The sequence below is a fragment of the Myodes glareolus genome, chromosome 6, assembly GCF_982192425.1.
Source record: "Myodes glareolus chromosome 6, mMyoGla1.1, whole genome shotgun sequence".
Lineage (NCBI taxonomy): Eukaryota > Metazoa > Chordata > Mammalia > Rodentia > Cricetidae > Myodes > Myodes glareolus.
Genome location: NC_142031.1, coordinates 21,845,222 through 21,860,264, shown reverse-complemented (window position 1 = coordinate 21,860,264; position 15,043 = coordinate 21,845,222). Strand labels below are relative to the sequence as shown.

Below are 15,043 nucleotides of genomic sequence, written 5' to 3'. Positions count from 1 at the left end.
ACCCATATCTAGTAACTTGTGTATCACCACGGGGTCATGGCTTACCGGGAAAGATTTACCATGTCTGACCTGTCGGCTGGCTCCATGAAAACTCTATTTTACTCTGCCCTCTTTCCCTCAGCATTCTGTTCTATTTACTTCGTCAATCTAAGTTTTGTCCTATCAAAAGTCCAAGGCAGTTTTCTTTATTCAATCAAAGAAAGCACCACATAGAAAGAAGACCCTCCTACACCACACATCTTCTCTAGTTTGAGTTGTTGCTTGTGATTATGATCTTGGCCATTCTGACAGGTATAAGGTGGAATCTTAGAGTCATTTTGATTTGTGTTTCCCTGATGGCTAAGGATGTTGAAGTCTCCATAAGTGTTTCTTGGCCATTTGAGATTCTTCTGTTTAGATTCTCTGTTTAGATGTATACTCCATTTGTTTATATGGTTACTTGGATTGTTGATATCTAGTTTCTTGAGTTCTTTATACATTTTGGAAATCAGCCCAATGAACATCATAGAATTAATCTCAAACTCATTTGCACAGGAAGCAACTTCCTCATGAGAATACCGATGCCACAGGCACTAAGATGGAAAATTAGTAAATGGAACCTCATGAACTTGAAAAGTTTCTGAAATGTAAAGGACACCTTCAATAGGGCAAAACGGCAGCCAAAGAATGGGGAAAGACTTCCGCAAACCATCATCTGGCAGAGGACTGATTTCCAAACTTTACTCACTTCTTGAATTCTGAAATAGATTTCAGAAATCAGAGAACAGAGAAGTCAACAATACTTGGAAACCAGGTACTCCATGGGAGGACTGGCACAGGAACAGGCTCTTAGTCTACATGATGGAAGAGGACCCTCAAAGCCAGGGGATGTCATGTGACACCCATATCTCCACAAGCCAGAGACGCAACACAGGGAATCAAATTGGTATGAATTAAATCTAAGGAGTAAAATGAGCAAAGTTAGGGTTGTCTTTTTGGTGAAAACTTTCTTTTTTTTTTCATGGGAGGCATTTAGTGGGAAGGTACAAGGCACACAGTCCTGCCCGTGGGTTACAGTCAGGGAGGGGGAGGGGAATAAATAATCATCAGACGGGGTGAACACAGGCTTCTTTTCCTGACGACTGGGGCGGAGGTCCAGCTCAGCAGACCTGGATCATCATCGAAGTTACCATGTTATCAAAGGCCCTTGACTGGATGCGGTCTCCGGGGTTGTAGAAGGGGTTGCACATCACATCTGTGTAAGAGTTATGCAGCTTCCGGAACATACTGCGGATCTCATTGTCTCGGAGGGCTGTATTGGAGGAATCCACCACCATGACAAATTTCACCTTGGAATTGGTCACGTAATCATATACCTTGTAGTCCTCAGTTGGATAGAGCAGGCCCAGGTACAGCTCCCTCTGGTCCACCAGTGCCTTCCCCATGGCTGAGATCTTCTCATCTACCACATCCAGGGACGTGTGCACCATGTAGTGGAACTTGAGCTCATCCTCTGTGGGAGTGCTGCGGATGTACAGAGGGTAATTCTCCTTGGCGATCACCGCGATGCACACCGCCATATTGGCAGGCCGTGCGCCGCATCATGTCGGTGAAAACTTTCTACTCCATGGGAAAATTGACCCATGGGGAGGCTGCCTGTCATTTATTTAAAGACAGAATTCTCCTATGACCATCAACTTATAGGAGGCCCAGTAGGGCAACATCCCAAAACACATCATGGTGATGCAATTGGTCCAAATTTAGTCTAAGGAATAAGTGAGAAAACTTAGGGTTGTTGATTTGGTGCCTATTTTCTGATCCATCCTTAAAGTGTGGCAAAGCAGCTCAATAGCTTGTGCACAGCCCTCCCCAGATGCCTATTATCCAGCACAGCGTAAGTACTGTGACAGGCAGGCATGGTGCTCCACTGAGATGCCACATTTCCGTGCTCCACACTGGGACCTTGTCAACATCGACACACACTAAGATTACAAATGGATGAGATACATTAAAACCCCCACTATCTAAGTTTGTTCAGAATCTCCTCAGGCAGAATCCTTCCCTGCCACATCCATCTGGGTAAGTGCTCTGCACACAGGTGCAGACTCAGAAGGTGGTCGGGTCCAGGCAGGCTGTGGGAGGAGTAGAAGTGGGGCTCAGGGAGGTTTTCAGCATCTTCAGAGGAGACACTGAGCTCTGACAGCCCCTCTGCACAGGGGACAGTGTACTGCATGAGTGAGGGTTCACACTGTAGGATATGTGTTCCTGTAATTTAGAATCTCCTGTTGCTTATATTGCATTAACTTTAAGCCTGTATTTTTAATGTGAAGATTCATGTTGACTGTGTCAGCATTCATATTATTTGTGTGTGCTTTTACAAGCATATCATCAGAGAATTGACATTTCTTTTTCACATTTTAATTATAAATCCTCTTAGCCTCTGTGATTGTCATATCCCAAATACGAGTATTATAAGTGACATTTGAAGATTGGGTAATTAAAATAATTTGGGGATCCTTTGAAGTGAGTCCCACCCAATTTTCATATCTTAGAGAATACTCTCTTATTGCTACAAAGCTTATATCCATGTTTTCTTGTTATATTTGTGTCTCTCAGTTCATCTTCAGAAGTTACCAACTGGTGGTGCTCGGGCCTGCCCAGACTTTAGAAGTTAAGAAATGTCAGCGAGGGATCATGGAGATGAGGCTGCTGACAACGAAACACTGAGCACACAGAGAATATGATGATCTCTCTGGACCTTGAGGAACCAGGAATTGGTAAGTGCAGAGCTTTGGGAAAGCAATCTTTATGTTCTAATAGCTGAAATAAAAATCACTTGCAATTCCTCTGCCAGGGGAAATTCATGCCCCTTCCTCTCTTCAGAGAAGCCGACGGGACAGACTGTCTCATCCATTTCCTTTGCTCTGTGCATAGCTTTCATATTTTTCCAAACTGAACCTTTCTCTAGAGAGACAAAGCCATAACTCCATACTTTTATTGTTACTCACAGTGCATGAGACAAGGAGGGCAAAGCCACTTAGGGAGAAAGCCAGTTTCAGCTGTGACTGTGGGGAGGGTCAGGACAGGTTCTTTGCAGCCCATGTGAGTTTCCCAGAGCTGAAAGTGGCGTCTGTGGCCAAGCTTGGCAGATTTCTCTCTCATATTAAAGGAAAGCTGCTCTACTTCAGTTTCTGGAGGAGTATTCAAACACTTAGTGAGCATTCTGGCTGCAGGTTTGAGCCCTGGAATGGCCTATAAGCATTTCAATTACAAAAATAAATGTGAGGTCTAATTTCGGCAGTTTTGCAGAAATAGTTGTCATTTCTTAGCCCAAATATTTCTTGTGATTTTGCTCATCCTATTACTGATGCTGATTTACTTCATGGCCTCTCTGAACACAGAGCTGGCATCTGCTTGGTGGTGGTTTGCCTTTCCTGATACACCAACCTCTCTCTAGTGTAGTTCCAGCTTTGCAGGTCGAACTGTGCAACACACAGAGGATACTGTTCTTCCCTCCTCCTAAGCCCACATTCATGAGGCAGGAGCAGTTTCCTTTTCCAGACCACCCAATGCATTGTTTATTGTCTCCCAGCAGGGCTGAGAATGACAACCACATTCATTCTAAAGGTGTGTTGCTGGATTTTGAACATAGTGTAAACTTGAGATTGTGTTAATTAAATAAAAACCTGAAGTCAGGAGGTGGAACCAGTTGCTAATTGACAGGGATTAACCATAGAGGGTAAAGAGAGAGGGCATTTGTAAAATCAGAAGATTTAAATTTAGATAAAAGCAGGAAAGGTGAGCTGTATTCAGAAGGCAAAAACAAGGGTACAGTTTTATAAAATTAAGGGTGGACTTTATCCCTCAGCCCTGACATAAACCATGCTCTGTTTGCTTTCAACACCAGATGATGGGTGGGTGAACACATACTACAGAGGACAAAGCAGCCTTTACTCCTGCCTTTCTTTGCAGTGCACCCACTGGGGCGTAGCCACCCATCATGCACTAGGGACTAGGGAATGCAAAGGTTTCTTCCTTTCCTTCCACTCTCCACGTCCCTTCAGAACACAAGTTCAGGTCATTGTCCTGACCTCTGGTCACCGTTTTGAGGCCTCTTTGATGATGTCATTGACCTCAGGTTGACATGATTTGGGTAAAGACAGAATGATGCAGTATCTACAGTCATGGCTTCCTGGCTATGTTCACTACGGGGGAGGGGGGGAGTTCTAGCTCTGTTGCCCTGGGCAGTGAAGCTTTCACAGCCATTTCTAGCAGAAAATGCCCAGGATCCTTCTGGAAATTTCTTCATCTCAGTGTGTTTTCTTTTTCTTCTCTTCTTCTCTTAAGCCTCTGTCCTCTTCCCTAATAGGGCCTTTCACATGGTACCTATTTCACAAAGGCCCATCATCGGTTTTCTTAAGCCCTTCTATTCAGAATACCAACCTTCTCTCTTTGCATGATACAATAGCCATTACATCGCCATCCCAGAATATTCCCTCCCAAGTTCCATGTTTGAGAAGTGCCTCTTAAATCACCTTGCTGAGGTCATAGAATATCTGTTGTGTCTGCTGATCACAAAGACCATGCTGAGCTGGGCAGATGTGAACTGAAGTGCATGATCTGGGAGGGTAGAACAGGCTATGAGAGTTTGTTTCCTCAAGGGTGCACAATTCAGAGAATTCTCTCTATGACAGTGACACATTAGCCAAGATGGCAGCATCTTTCTTTACAGGGCTTACTTTGTAATATGTAAAGAATTTGACACTATGCATGATTTGATGTAGAAATTGAATGGACGCAATAGGGTGTCCTGCAAAATGTGGATGTAGTGTGTAACTAGAGGGAGTTGTGTGTCTCCTGGCAAACTGGTACCCATCATTATAGGAAATTATGTCCCCTGTGCTTTGTAGAAAGGAAGAGAACTTTCTCCTGCTGCTGTGAAATTCCACCTACAGAAAAGCTCTTTCAGTTGTTTCAAACCAGGGTTCTCTGAAGTCAAGATGTTGAGAATATCACAGAAGGATCAAGGCCTCTCCACCTGCTTTGCTTTCTGAAGAACTTAAGGTTTCAGGACAGTGGTTTCTGAAGTGACAATGAACATGAGGTTTTATAGGTAATGAGACACAGCACACAGGAGTTTGACAATGAGTTGTCTGTATAAGAATAAAGGTTTTCTCTCTCCCTTCTTCTCTTTCTCGCTCTTCTCTTTGTTCTTTATTCTTTTATGAACTAAAAAGAGCTCAGTAAGAACTGGGTATTCTTCAGTAATACCATGCTACATACCAAGGCTAAAATGTATGTTTCAGATTAGCTTGGCTTTAGATTTTTATTTTATTTGTTTAGTTGTTTTTGTTTATATATGTATTGTAAATAAATGAATGTTTAGTCTCCATGTACATCTGCACATCAAAACCAGGTGTCAGATCCCATCGGGCTAAAGATAAAGACAGTTGTGAGCCACTATGTGGCTACTGGAAATTGAACTTGCGACCTCTGGTAGAGCAGCCAGTTCTCTAAATAGCTGAGCAATCTCTACTGCCCAGAATTTTAGCTTATTTTAATTGAGAATGGGTGTGTGTGTTCATACATGTATGCAGAAAATTATTTTCCTCCTCTTTACTTGGGAAAATTGATCATTTCATTCCTTCCCTTCTCCTCCATTGAATGGGACCTGAGAAATACCTTTATATGTTATTGGAACAATCACAATTAAATGGAAATAATTTAATAAAACTATTCAGCCAAGATGCTATTGCTATACAAAATACCCAGTATATTTATCTGGCAAATTAATTAACTCTTCTTGTGATACTATAGAATTTTTGGATTTGGATATTGTCTTTACAAAATATTTTTGCCAATCACAATTCTGAATTTTTAAATGAACATGTATGTTTATGGATTTTAATATGTTTTCTTCTCCTTAATACCAGAAGCTCCAGTCACATGGTCTAAATTATTATACAATAGCTTCATTTTATAACCTTAACTTTTAAAATAATATTTCTTTTAATGCCATCTCACTGGACAAACTATAATATGTTAGTACTCTTTTGTGTGCTAGAAAAACATTGTAGAGTTGGTTCTCTCCTACCTTCCCATGGGTGCTGAGGACTGACTCAGGATCAAGCTTTCATATCCACTGTCTAAAGTTGTGATCCTCCTGTCTCCACCTCTTAGGACTAGCCCACCTGCATGCACCACCACACATGTCTTTGTTGGTTGCATCACCTGCTTTGTATGGATGATGCTACATGAATTTAAACACATGTATTCTATTAGAAACATTCCGCCAACAGACCATTTTACAAACTTCCTGGTAGAAATTTTAGACTCATGACCTTTGAGTCTGGAGAAATAACAGCACTTGCTTGCAGAAGAAATGGCATCAGGATCCTAAGGAGTTCAGCTTTCATGTTGTCTTGGGTGCTTTTCCTTTCTCTGGAACCACATGATAGAATATCCCTGAAGCTACTACAATGGTACTTCTGTTTGAATTCACATAGAGTCAATCTGAATTCTCATACTAAATGAGAAAAACATTAGAACCTGTGTTTGGCTAATAATTGATAGTGACCAATAGTTTGCTTGTACTGAAACATGGTCAAGTTGAACAGAGAAACAGCAGGAGTCAAAAAAAGCACAATGAAGCTCTGTAGAGGTTTGTAAAGATGTTACATTGCCCTCACTTTCTTCCCTTACTTCTGTATTTTTCATTTCAGGCAGAGACGGAGCTGAACAGTCATTAACAGAGCAGTATTGACTCTAGATTACTAAACACATAAGGCATACATGAGAAGGGCATCAGCCAACACTTCACAGAGACCATCATGTGCTGGACACACTTCATGACTGGTGTGGTAGACTTCCTTGCATGTCACTCATGATGTATTCCAGATACAGGAAAATGGCTGTCCACATGATCAACAGGAGGTGACGGGTACTCAGCCTCAGAGTCCACAAAGCTATGCTCTGAGACAATACCAAGTCACTGGGAGAATTTGAAGTAGTCTATTTGGGATCACAATTCTCAACATTTACAATAAATCTTTATTAAGAATATTTGGTAGTAAAGGAAAAGAACCAAGAGGGCACCGAAATTAATGACCTTGTCGTTGTCAAGCACATTGGGTGCTCTGTCCTGTTAAGGTGGCATTTCTACTTTATGCAGTCTTCATAATTCAAGTTCAACACAGAAGAGCTGCTTGCGTCCCTGAGGATGAGAACTCTGCACAGGAGAACAGGACAGTTCATAGGGAAGCTCTCACACAGCAGTGGGGACGGCAGTGAGCTCTGTGATGCACAGTTGTTGGTTTACATGAATGCCCATGGGCAAGGGAGCTCACAAAGGACAGAGAACCATGACACTGGGAAAGCACTAGGACAATGGGGACAAAGGGTGTCTTCTGAGGTTGGGGTGAGCTGACGTAGAGGATTCCAATGGAGAAACATAAACTGAGCTCAACTGGTTATGCATTCCCAAGGTGATAGCATTGTTTAAGATTCACAGTAAAGGCTGTATGGAATGAGGGATCTCTTGCTTTTTCCCACAAGGTTTACTCTGTGCTTCTTGACCGCATAAGATGAATCGGAAGAGGAAGCTGTACACTTACACTAACATTAGAAACATCTTCTTCTCTGAGATAAGCATTGGGATCTCAGGCAACAGTGTCCTTCTCCTCTTCCATGTCCTCACACTCAGTAGTGAGCACAAGCCCAGACTCACTGACTTGCCCATTGACTTCTTGGCTGTAATCCACCTACTGATGCTGCTGGTTGCAAGCATCATAGCTACTGATATTTTCATGTTTCATCAAGGATGGGACGACATCACATGTAAATCCCTTTTCTTCTTATACAGATTTTTGAGGGGTCTCTCTGTTTGTGCCACCTGCTGGCTGAGTGTGCTCCAGGCCATCACTCTCAGCCCCAGAAACTCCTGCTTAGTAAAGTGCAAAAGAAAATTATCCCCATGTCACAACTTGTGGTCCTTGTTTGCCCTTTGTTCTGTCTATTCATCCATTGCCACTTACCTTTTCATTTCCATGGTTAAGTCCCCTAATGTGACCTCAGACCACCTACTGTATATGACTGAATCCTGCGCTCTCGTACATTTCAGTTTCCCAATGAAATACGTAATGTCCACATTGTTTATCTTCAGGGACGTTTTTGTTATGGGTATCATGATCCTCTCCAGCGGGTATATGCTGATTCTCCTGTGCAGGCACAAGAAACAGGTCCAGCATCTTCACAGCACCAGCTTTTCTCCAAAAGCATCACTAGAGCAAAGGGCCTCCCGGACCATCCTGCTGCTCTTGTGCTTCTTTGTGGTCATGTGTATCTTGGATAGCTTTATGACATTCTCAAGGCATATGTTCAAAGATGATCCAATATTCTACCTTATCCTGATTCTTGTGGGCCATAGCTATGCCTCCGTCAGTCCATTTGTGTTCATCAGCACTGAAAAGGATATAATTGGCATTTTAAGGTCCATGTGTGAGAAGAAAGTGAGCAGACTGTAATATCACAGCTTACACAAAGAAGTGGGTTTTCGCCATGCATAAGCACCTATAATAACAGGATATAGAGATAGGAGGATCTTCGGGTTCTGGTACTCAATAGACAGGATGTGGTGTTAGTGAGAGTCTTTGTCTAGATGGAAAGGAATACAGGAAAAGAGAAGAACACCTGCAGTATGAATCTAATTGTTATTAATAATAAAAACCCAGAGGCATATATAGGGGTTAATGCTGAAGACCAGAGAAGCAGGGTGCCAGTCATTAGGGAGATCTTTTCCCTTTAGCAATACTGAAACTGAAAGGGTGATCCTTCCCTCAGACTGCATCTCCAGACTGCCTCTGTCTTCACCAAACCACAGAGTTTATGACAGAGTCAAGCATATTCAAAATTCTTCGCAAAGTATTTATACTTGAATCAACTTATATGTCATACAAGTAATTGATGAGCTGCCCATTGATCTCTTGGCCCTAATCCACATATTATAGCTTCTGATCCCTGCAGTCATAGCTACAGACATTTTTATTTACTGGTGGGGACAGGAACATTATATGTAAATTCCTTCTCTACTTGTACGGAATTTATGGGGCCTCTCCCTGTGTACCACCAGCCTGCTTAGAGTCCTCCAGGCTATCATCCTTGGTTCCAGAAGCTCCTGTTAAGCAAAGTCAAGCACAAATTTCCCTATCAACTCTCATTGCTCTTCTACCCATGAGTTTCTCCTATAGGTCCATTGGCCATCACTCCTTCGGGTCATTTATGACCACACACATTTTGACCTTGGGTAACTATATGTATGATACCCAATCCTAGTATCTTTTACCCGTGAGTTATGTCATGCGAAGTACATTTTCCACAGTGCTGGCACTCAGAGAAACCTTTCTTATTAGTCTCATGGCCTTCTCCAGTGGGTGCATGCTAATTCTCCTGTGCAGGCACAAGAAGCTGTCCCAGCATCTTCACAGCACCAGACTATGTCCAAAATCATCTCCAGAGATAAGGGACACCCAGACCATCCTGCTGCTCTTGAGCATCTTTGTGCTGATGTCCATCCTGGACAGCATTGACTAGTGGTCAAAAACTATGTTCCTGGATGATCGAACGTTTTACTGCATCCAACCCTTTGTAGTCCATAGCTATGCCACTGTCAGTCCTTTGGTGTTTATGAGCACTGAAAAACACATATATCTTTTTTGATGTCCCTGTGTGAGAGGCTGACATATGTCTGAATATTCAATGTTTGCAAGTTCCTTTAAGAAGAGCTAATGTGATAACATTAGAGCTGTCAGTCATGGCATAGTGTCTACATGATTTGGTGTACACGAAAGTATGAAATTGTGATTTTTCTATTAGAATTATTTACTTAAAGCTATGTGATGGCAAATATGTAACAGGAAATTAAACCATGTGCTCTTGGAGATGTGATAAGACTTATATCTTTTATCATACATGTAAGATACATGATATATAACATTGTTTTTTATCTATCTATCTTTCTCTATATATGAATGTATATATACATAACAATGAGTCTTTAAGTGAGTCCTGAGAGAAGGAAGGTTCTTACATACTAAGTCAGGAACTTGAACAATCTTCTGACCCAGGGGGAAGCCCGGTTGAAGCTAGAATAGCCTCTGGGTAGCCAACCCCAGCAAGACATGTGGGAAATGCGGATAGGCCCAGGTACACAAAAGTAAGCCTGATTATAAATTTTGGCCATAAATGGTGTTATTTACAGCCGAGAGCACACACCATTCGGGGGGTGGAAGGCAGAAGCCAGCGCCATCTTTAAGGTGCGGCACAAAGCAGCTCTCTACAGTTCCCCCTTTTTGTTTTAGACGCCACAGGTAAGAGTAGAGGCCTGCTCTCCGTGAAACAAGAGCCCTGTATTGATCCTCGTTAGGTGTCTTCCATGCAAAGAGTGCCAGACTGGCTCGATGCCATTTTTCAGAGGTGGGATCTTGGGCATCAACCCATATGCAGTCAGGTGTGCTGTTCTCAAAGTCAGCAAAAAGCCGTTCTTGAGTGCATTGTCTTGCCTTGCACCCTGAATGTGTCAAATTACCTTTTCATGGTGGCTAACCATGCTTGGAGGTATTGGCCAGCCTCTATGGCTGTAAAGGCTTGTATTATCATGGCTGCATTGTGAGTCTGGGAGTCTTTAATCCGACAGATACACCATAGACAGGCTAGAGAGACCAACACCAGAAAGCCAGCTAACGCTCCCAAGCCCGTCCATTCCTTCAGATGATTCATGGCTGTGGAGATCCAGGATGAGAGTTCTTCGGCCATTCCAGCATCCACTTGAGTAGAATTCATGGTAACACTGACCATCCTCAGCTGCTCCATCATGGTATCAGATTCTCCAGTCCCATTACCTAAGAGATAACTAGACAACAGTTTAGACAAATTTGCAGCATGGGTAACTTTTTCATATTGTATGCTAGTCACACAGAGTCCAGCATATTTACTCTTGTAGTCAAACACTCTGGCACCCACACCGGATCTTGTTGGTACTGTGGGAAAATACAAACAGAGTCTCGTGCCCATGTCAGCATGGGATCGGGTCGCGCCAGAGCCCTGTCAGGATATCCTTTCACTTGACCATCCCTTTAGCAGGGCCATGGGGGTCCTAATGTCTATCAGCTGCAGAACAACCTTGAGCATCCAAATTTAAAAAATTTATAGTAAATAAAGCAAGGGAAAGTCTCTCTTTCGGGGTCCGACTGTGGCCTATTCCCCCTTTTTGTTTTTGTAGATATTTTTTTAGTGTGTGGTGTGCATACTCCATAATTCCTTGTCCTTGAGGATTGTATGGCAATCCATGAATAAGCTATATCTCTATTTGTAGACAAAAGGAGGCAAACATTTGACCTGTGTAAGCTGGTCCATTATCAGTCTTTAATTGTTGAGGCTTGTCCCAAGCAGCCCAAGCTTTTAGGCAATGAGCAATGACATTGTGTGCCTTTTTTCAGTCAGAGGCCTGGTGTGTATTATGCCTGAACAGGTGTCCATAGACATATGTATATATTTTATATTTTTAAACTTAGATATATGTGTCATATCCATTTGTCAAATTTTTAGAGGAAGTAGACCCTGTGGATTTACTCCAATACTGGGTGGATGTTGATGAGTCATATATTGAGAGCAATCTAAACTCATTTGTTGAGCATCTGCTCGAGAGAGGTGAAATTTTTGCTGTAATGCTTTAGCATTAACATGAAACGCTTTATACAAAGCTCTTGCCTTATCCAAGGTAGAACTCATGAATATACATTCCATTCTAGTCCATTGATCAACTATATCTTTTTTTTTATTTAAGGGTTCTGGCAGATCTGTATGGGCTCTAACAAGCTGGATGTAAAAGCAAATTCTTTTTTGCCAAATTAAATGTAATTGTTGAAATAAAAGGCACATTGGGACACCTTCTTCTCTTCCCCCCCTCCCCTCTGGAGCCACAAGATCTCCCCAGAGCTGCTCCCTTGCACGCTGGGCCTGGGCTGTGGGCTCAGTCTGGCAGGGGCAGTTCCGGTGCTTTGAGAGCCTGCCTGAGGACAGGCAAGCCCTGTCTCAGCTCAATCACATTCCTGGCCAGCAAGAGAGAGTGAACTTCTAGCAGACTTCCATTGGAGGAGGGGTGAGTTTTCTCCTGGCCCGAGGGCTTCGGCTAGGAGGAATTCAGTCTTTCCCCGCCTCCCTTGACTTTCTGGTCACCCTGCAGTGGCAGCTCCTCCCTGCAGAGCTCTCCTGTCCCAGCCTTTATTCAGGCACACCTTCCTCTCTTCCCCCCTTCCCTCTGGGGCCACAAGATCTCCCCAGAGCAACTCCCTTGCTCGCTGGACCTGGGTTGTGAGTGCAACCCGCTAGTTGGGAGTGCCCGTGTTTCAATAGACTGCCTGAGGAAAAGAAGGCCTTCTGTCAGTGAAGTCCCTGCCAAACAAGGGAACCTGACCTGCTACTAGAAGATTCAGTAGAGAGCATTTGAAGGAAGAGATGGGCAAACGCCAAGGCAAAAACTCCTCCAACAATCTAAAAAACAACATGAAAACACCAGAACCCAATGACCCTACAATAGAAGGACTTGAACCTCTTAATTCAGAAGAAGCAGGAAAAAATGCCATTATGAAAGCAATAGAGTCCCTTAAACAGGATATGAATAACTCCCTTAAAGAACTGGATGAGAAATATAACAAAAAGATTGAAGAAATGAGTAAAGAAATGGATGAAAAATATAACAAAAAGATCAAAGAAATGAGTAAATTCATGAATGATACACTGGGAAACCAAGAAAAAACAATCAAACAGGTAATGGAAACAGTTCAAGAATTGAAAACTGAAATGGAGGCAATGAAGAAAACACAAAACGAGAACCGGCTGGATATGGAAAATCTAGGTAAACGAACAGAGACTACAGAATCAAGCATAACCAATAGGATACAAGAGATGGAAGAATGAATCTCAGAGTTTGAAGATACCATAGAGAAAATAAATGCTCTGATAAAAGAAAACAGCAAATTCAACAAATTCTCATCACAAAACATTCAAGAAATCTGGGACACAATAAAAAAAAACCAAATCTAAGATTAATAGGGATTGAAGAAGGAGAAGAACTGCAGATCAAAGGACCAGAAAATATATTCAACAAAATTATAGAAGAAAACTTTCCCAATCTAAAGAATGATATTCCTATGAAGGTTCAAGAAGCATACAGAACACCAAATAGGCTTGATCAAAAAAAATCCCCTCACCATATAATAATCAAAACACAAAACATACAGATTAAAGAAAGAATATTAAGAGCTGCAAAGGAAAAAGGTCAAGTAACTTATAAAGGTAAACCTATCAGACTTACACTGGACTTCTCTATGGAAATGATGAAAGCCAGAAGGTCCTGGATAGAGGTACTGCAGAAACTAAGAGACCATGGATGCAAGCCCAGACTACTATACCCAGCCAAGCTATCATTCACTATCAATGGAGAAAACAAAATATTCCAGGATAAAAACAAATTTAAACAATTCGCAGCCACAAACCCAGCCTTACAGAAAGTAATAGAGGGAAAATTGCAACCCAAGGAATCCAACATTGCCAGCACTGCTTACAATAACTCAGACATCTAGCGACCCTTCACAAGCTTAACTCAAGGAAGGGACACATACAAACTCTATTAATCAAACAAACAAAAAATAATAATAACCGGAGTCAACAACCACTGGTTATTAATATCACTTAATATTAATGGACTCAATTCACCTATGAAAAGGCACAGACTAAGAGACTGGATACGGAAACAGGATCCAACATTCTGCTGTTTACAAGAAACACACCTCAACCACAAAGACAGACATCTACTCAGAGTGAAGGGTTGGGAAAAGGTTTTTCAAGCAAACGGACCTAAGAAACAAGCAGGTATGGCCATTCTAATCTCCAACAAAATTGACTTCAAACTAAAATCAATCAGAAGAGATGGAGATGGATATTTTATGCTCATAACAGGAACAATTCATCAGGAGGAAGTCTCAATCCTGAATATCTACGCCCCTAATATAAAGCCTCCTACTTATGTAAAAGAAACACTTCTAGAACTCAAGGCAGTCATCAAACCACACACACTAATAGTAGGAGACTTCAACACTCCTCTCTCACCAATGGACAGGTCAATCAGACAGAAACTTAACAGAGAAATAAGAGAATTATTGGAGGTATTGAATCAAATGGACTTAACAGACATCTATAGAACATTCCACCCAAATAGGAAAGAATATACCTTCTTCTCTGCAGCTCATGGAACCTTCTCGAAAATTGACCAAATACTTGGTAACAAAGCAAACTTCCACAGATACAAAAAAATATTAGTAACCACCTGTGTCTTGTCAGACCACCATGGATTAAAGTTAGAATTCAACAACAATGCTACCCCCAGGAAGCGAACACACTCATGGAAGTTGAACTATCAACTGTTATATCACCCCTGGGTCAAGGAAGAAATAAAGAAAGAAATTAAAGTCTTCCTTGAATTTAATGAAAATAAAGACACAACATACTCAAACCTATGGGACACTATGAAAGCAGTGCTAAGAGGAAAGTTCATAGCACTAAGTGCCCAATTAAAGAAAACGGAGAAAGCACACATTGGAGACTTAATAGCACACTTGAAAGCTCTCGAAAAAAAAGAAGCTGATTCACCCAGGAGGAGTAGAAGACTGGAAATAATAAAACTGAGGGCTGAAATCAACAAAATAGAAACACAGAAAACAATCCAAAGAATCAATGAATCAAAAAGCTGGTTCTTGGAGAAAATCAACAAGATCCACAAGCCCCTATCCAAATTAATCAAACGGAAGAGAGAGAACATGCAAATTAATAAGATCAGAAATGAAAAGGGGGCATAACCACAGACACAAGGAAATTCAGAGAATCATTAGATCTTACTACGAAAATTTATATGCCACAAAGTTGGAAAATGTAAAAGAAGTGGACATTTTTTTAGATAAGTACCATATACCAAAGTTGAACCAAGACCAGGTGAACAATCTAAATAGACCGG

General features: G+C 41.8%; 1 protein-coding gene and 2 pseudogenes across 1 annotated transcript; 2 read left to right on the top strand and 1 right to left on the bottom strand.

The window, feature by feature from the left end:
• Positions 1-1,095: 1,095 nt before the first annotated feature.
• On the bottom strand, positions 1,096-1,579 carry LOC148121677 (trafficking protein particle complex subunit 2-like protein pseudogene; annotated as a pseudogene).
• Positions 1,580-7,562: 5,983 nt separating this feature from the next.
• Positions 7,563-8,501, top strand: LOC125388419 (vomeronasal type-1 receptor 48-like). Its single transcript, XM_048416473.2, has one exon. The coding sequence runs from the start codon at positions 7,563-7,565 to the stop codon at positions 8,499-8,501; it is 939 nt and encodes a 312-aa protein (XP_048272430.2).
• A 361-nt stretch (positions 8,502-8,862) lies between these two features.
• On the top strand, positions 8,863-9,693 carry LOC148121676 (vomeronasal type-1 receptor 45-like; annotated as a pseudogene).
• Positions 9,694-15,043: the final 5,350 nt, after the last annotated feature.

Excerpts from the sequence above, each read along its gene's own strand:
- LOC125388419 (XM_048416473.2), top strand. The coding sequence starts at position 7,563 with ATGAATCGGAAGAGGAAGCTGTACACTTACACTAACATTAGAAACATC.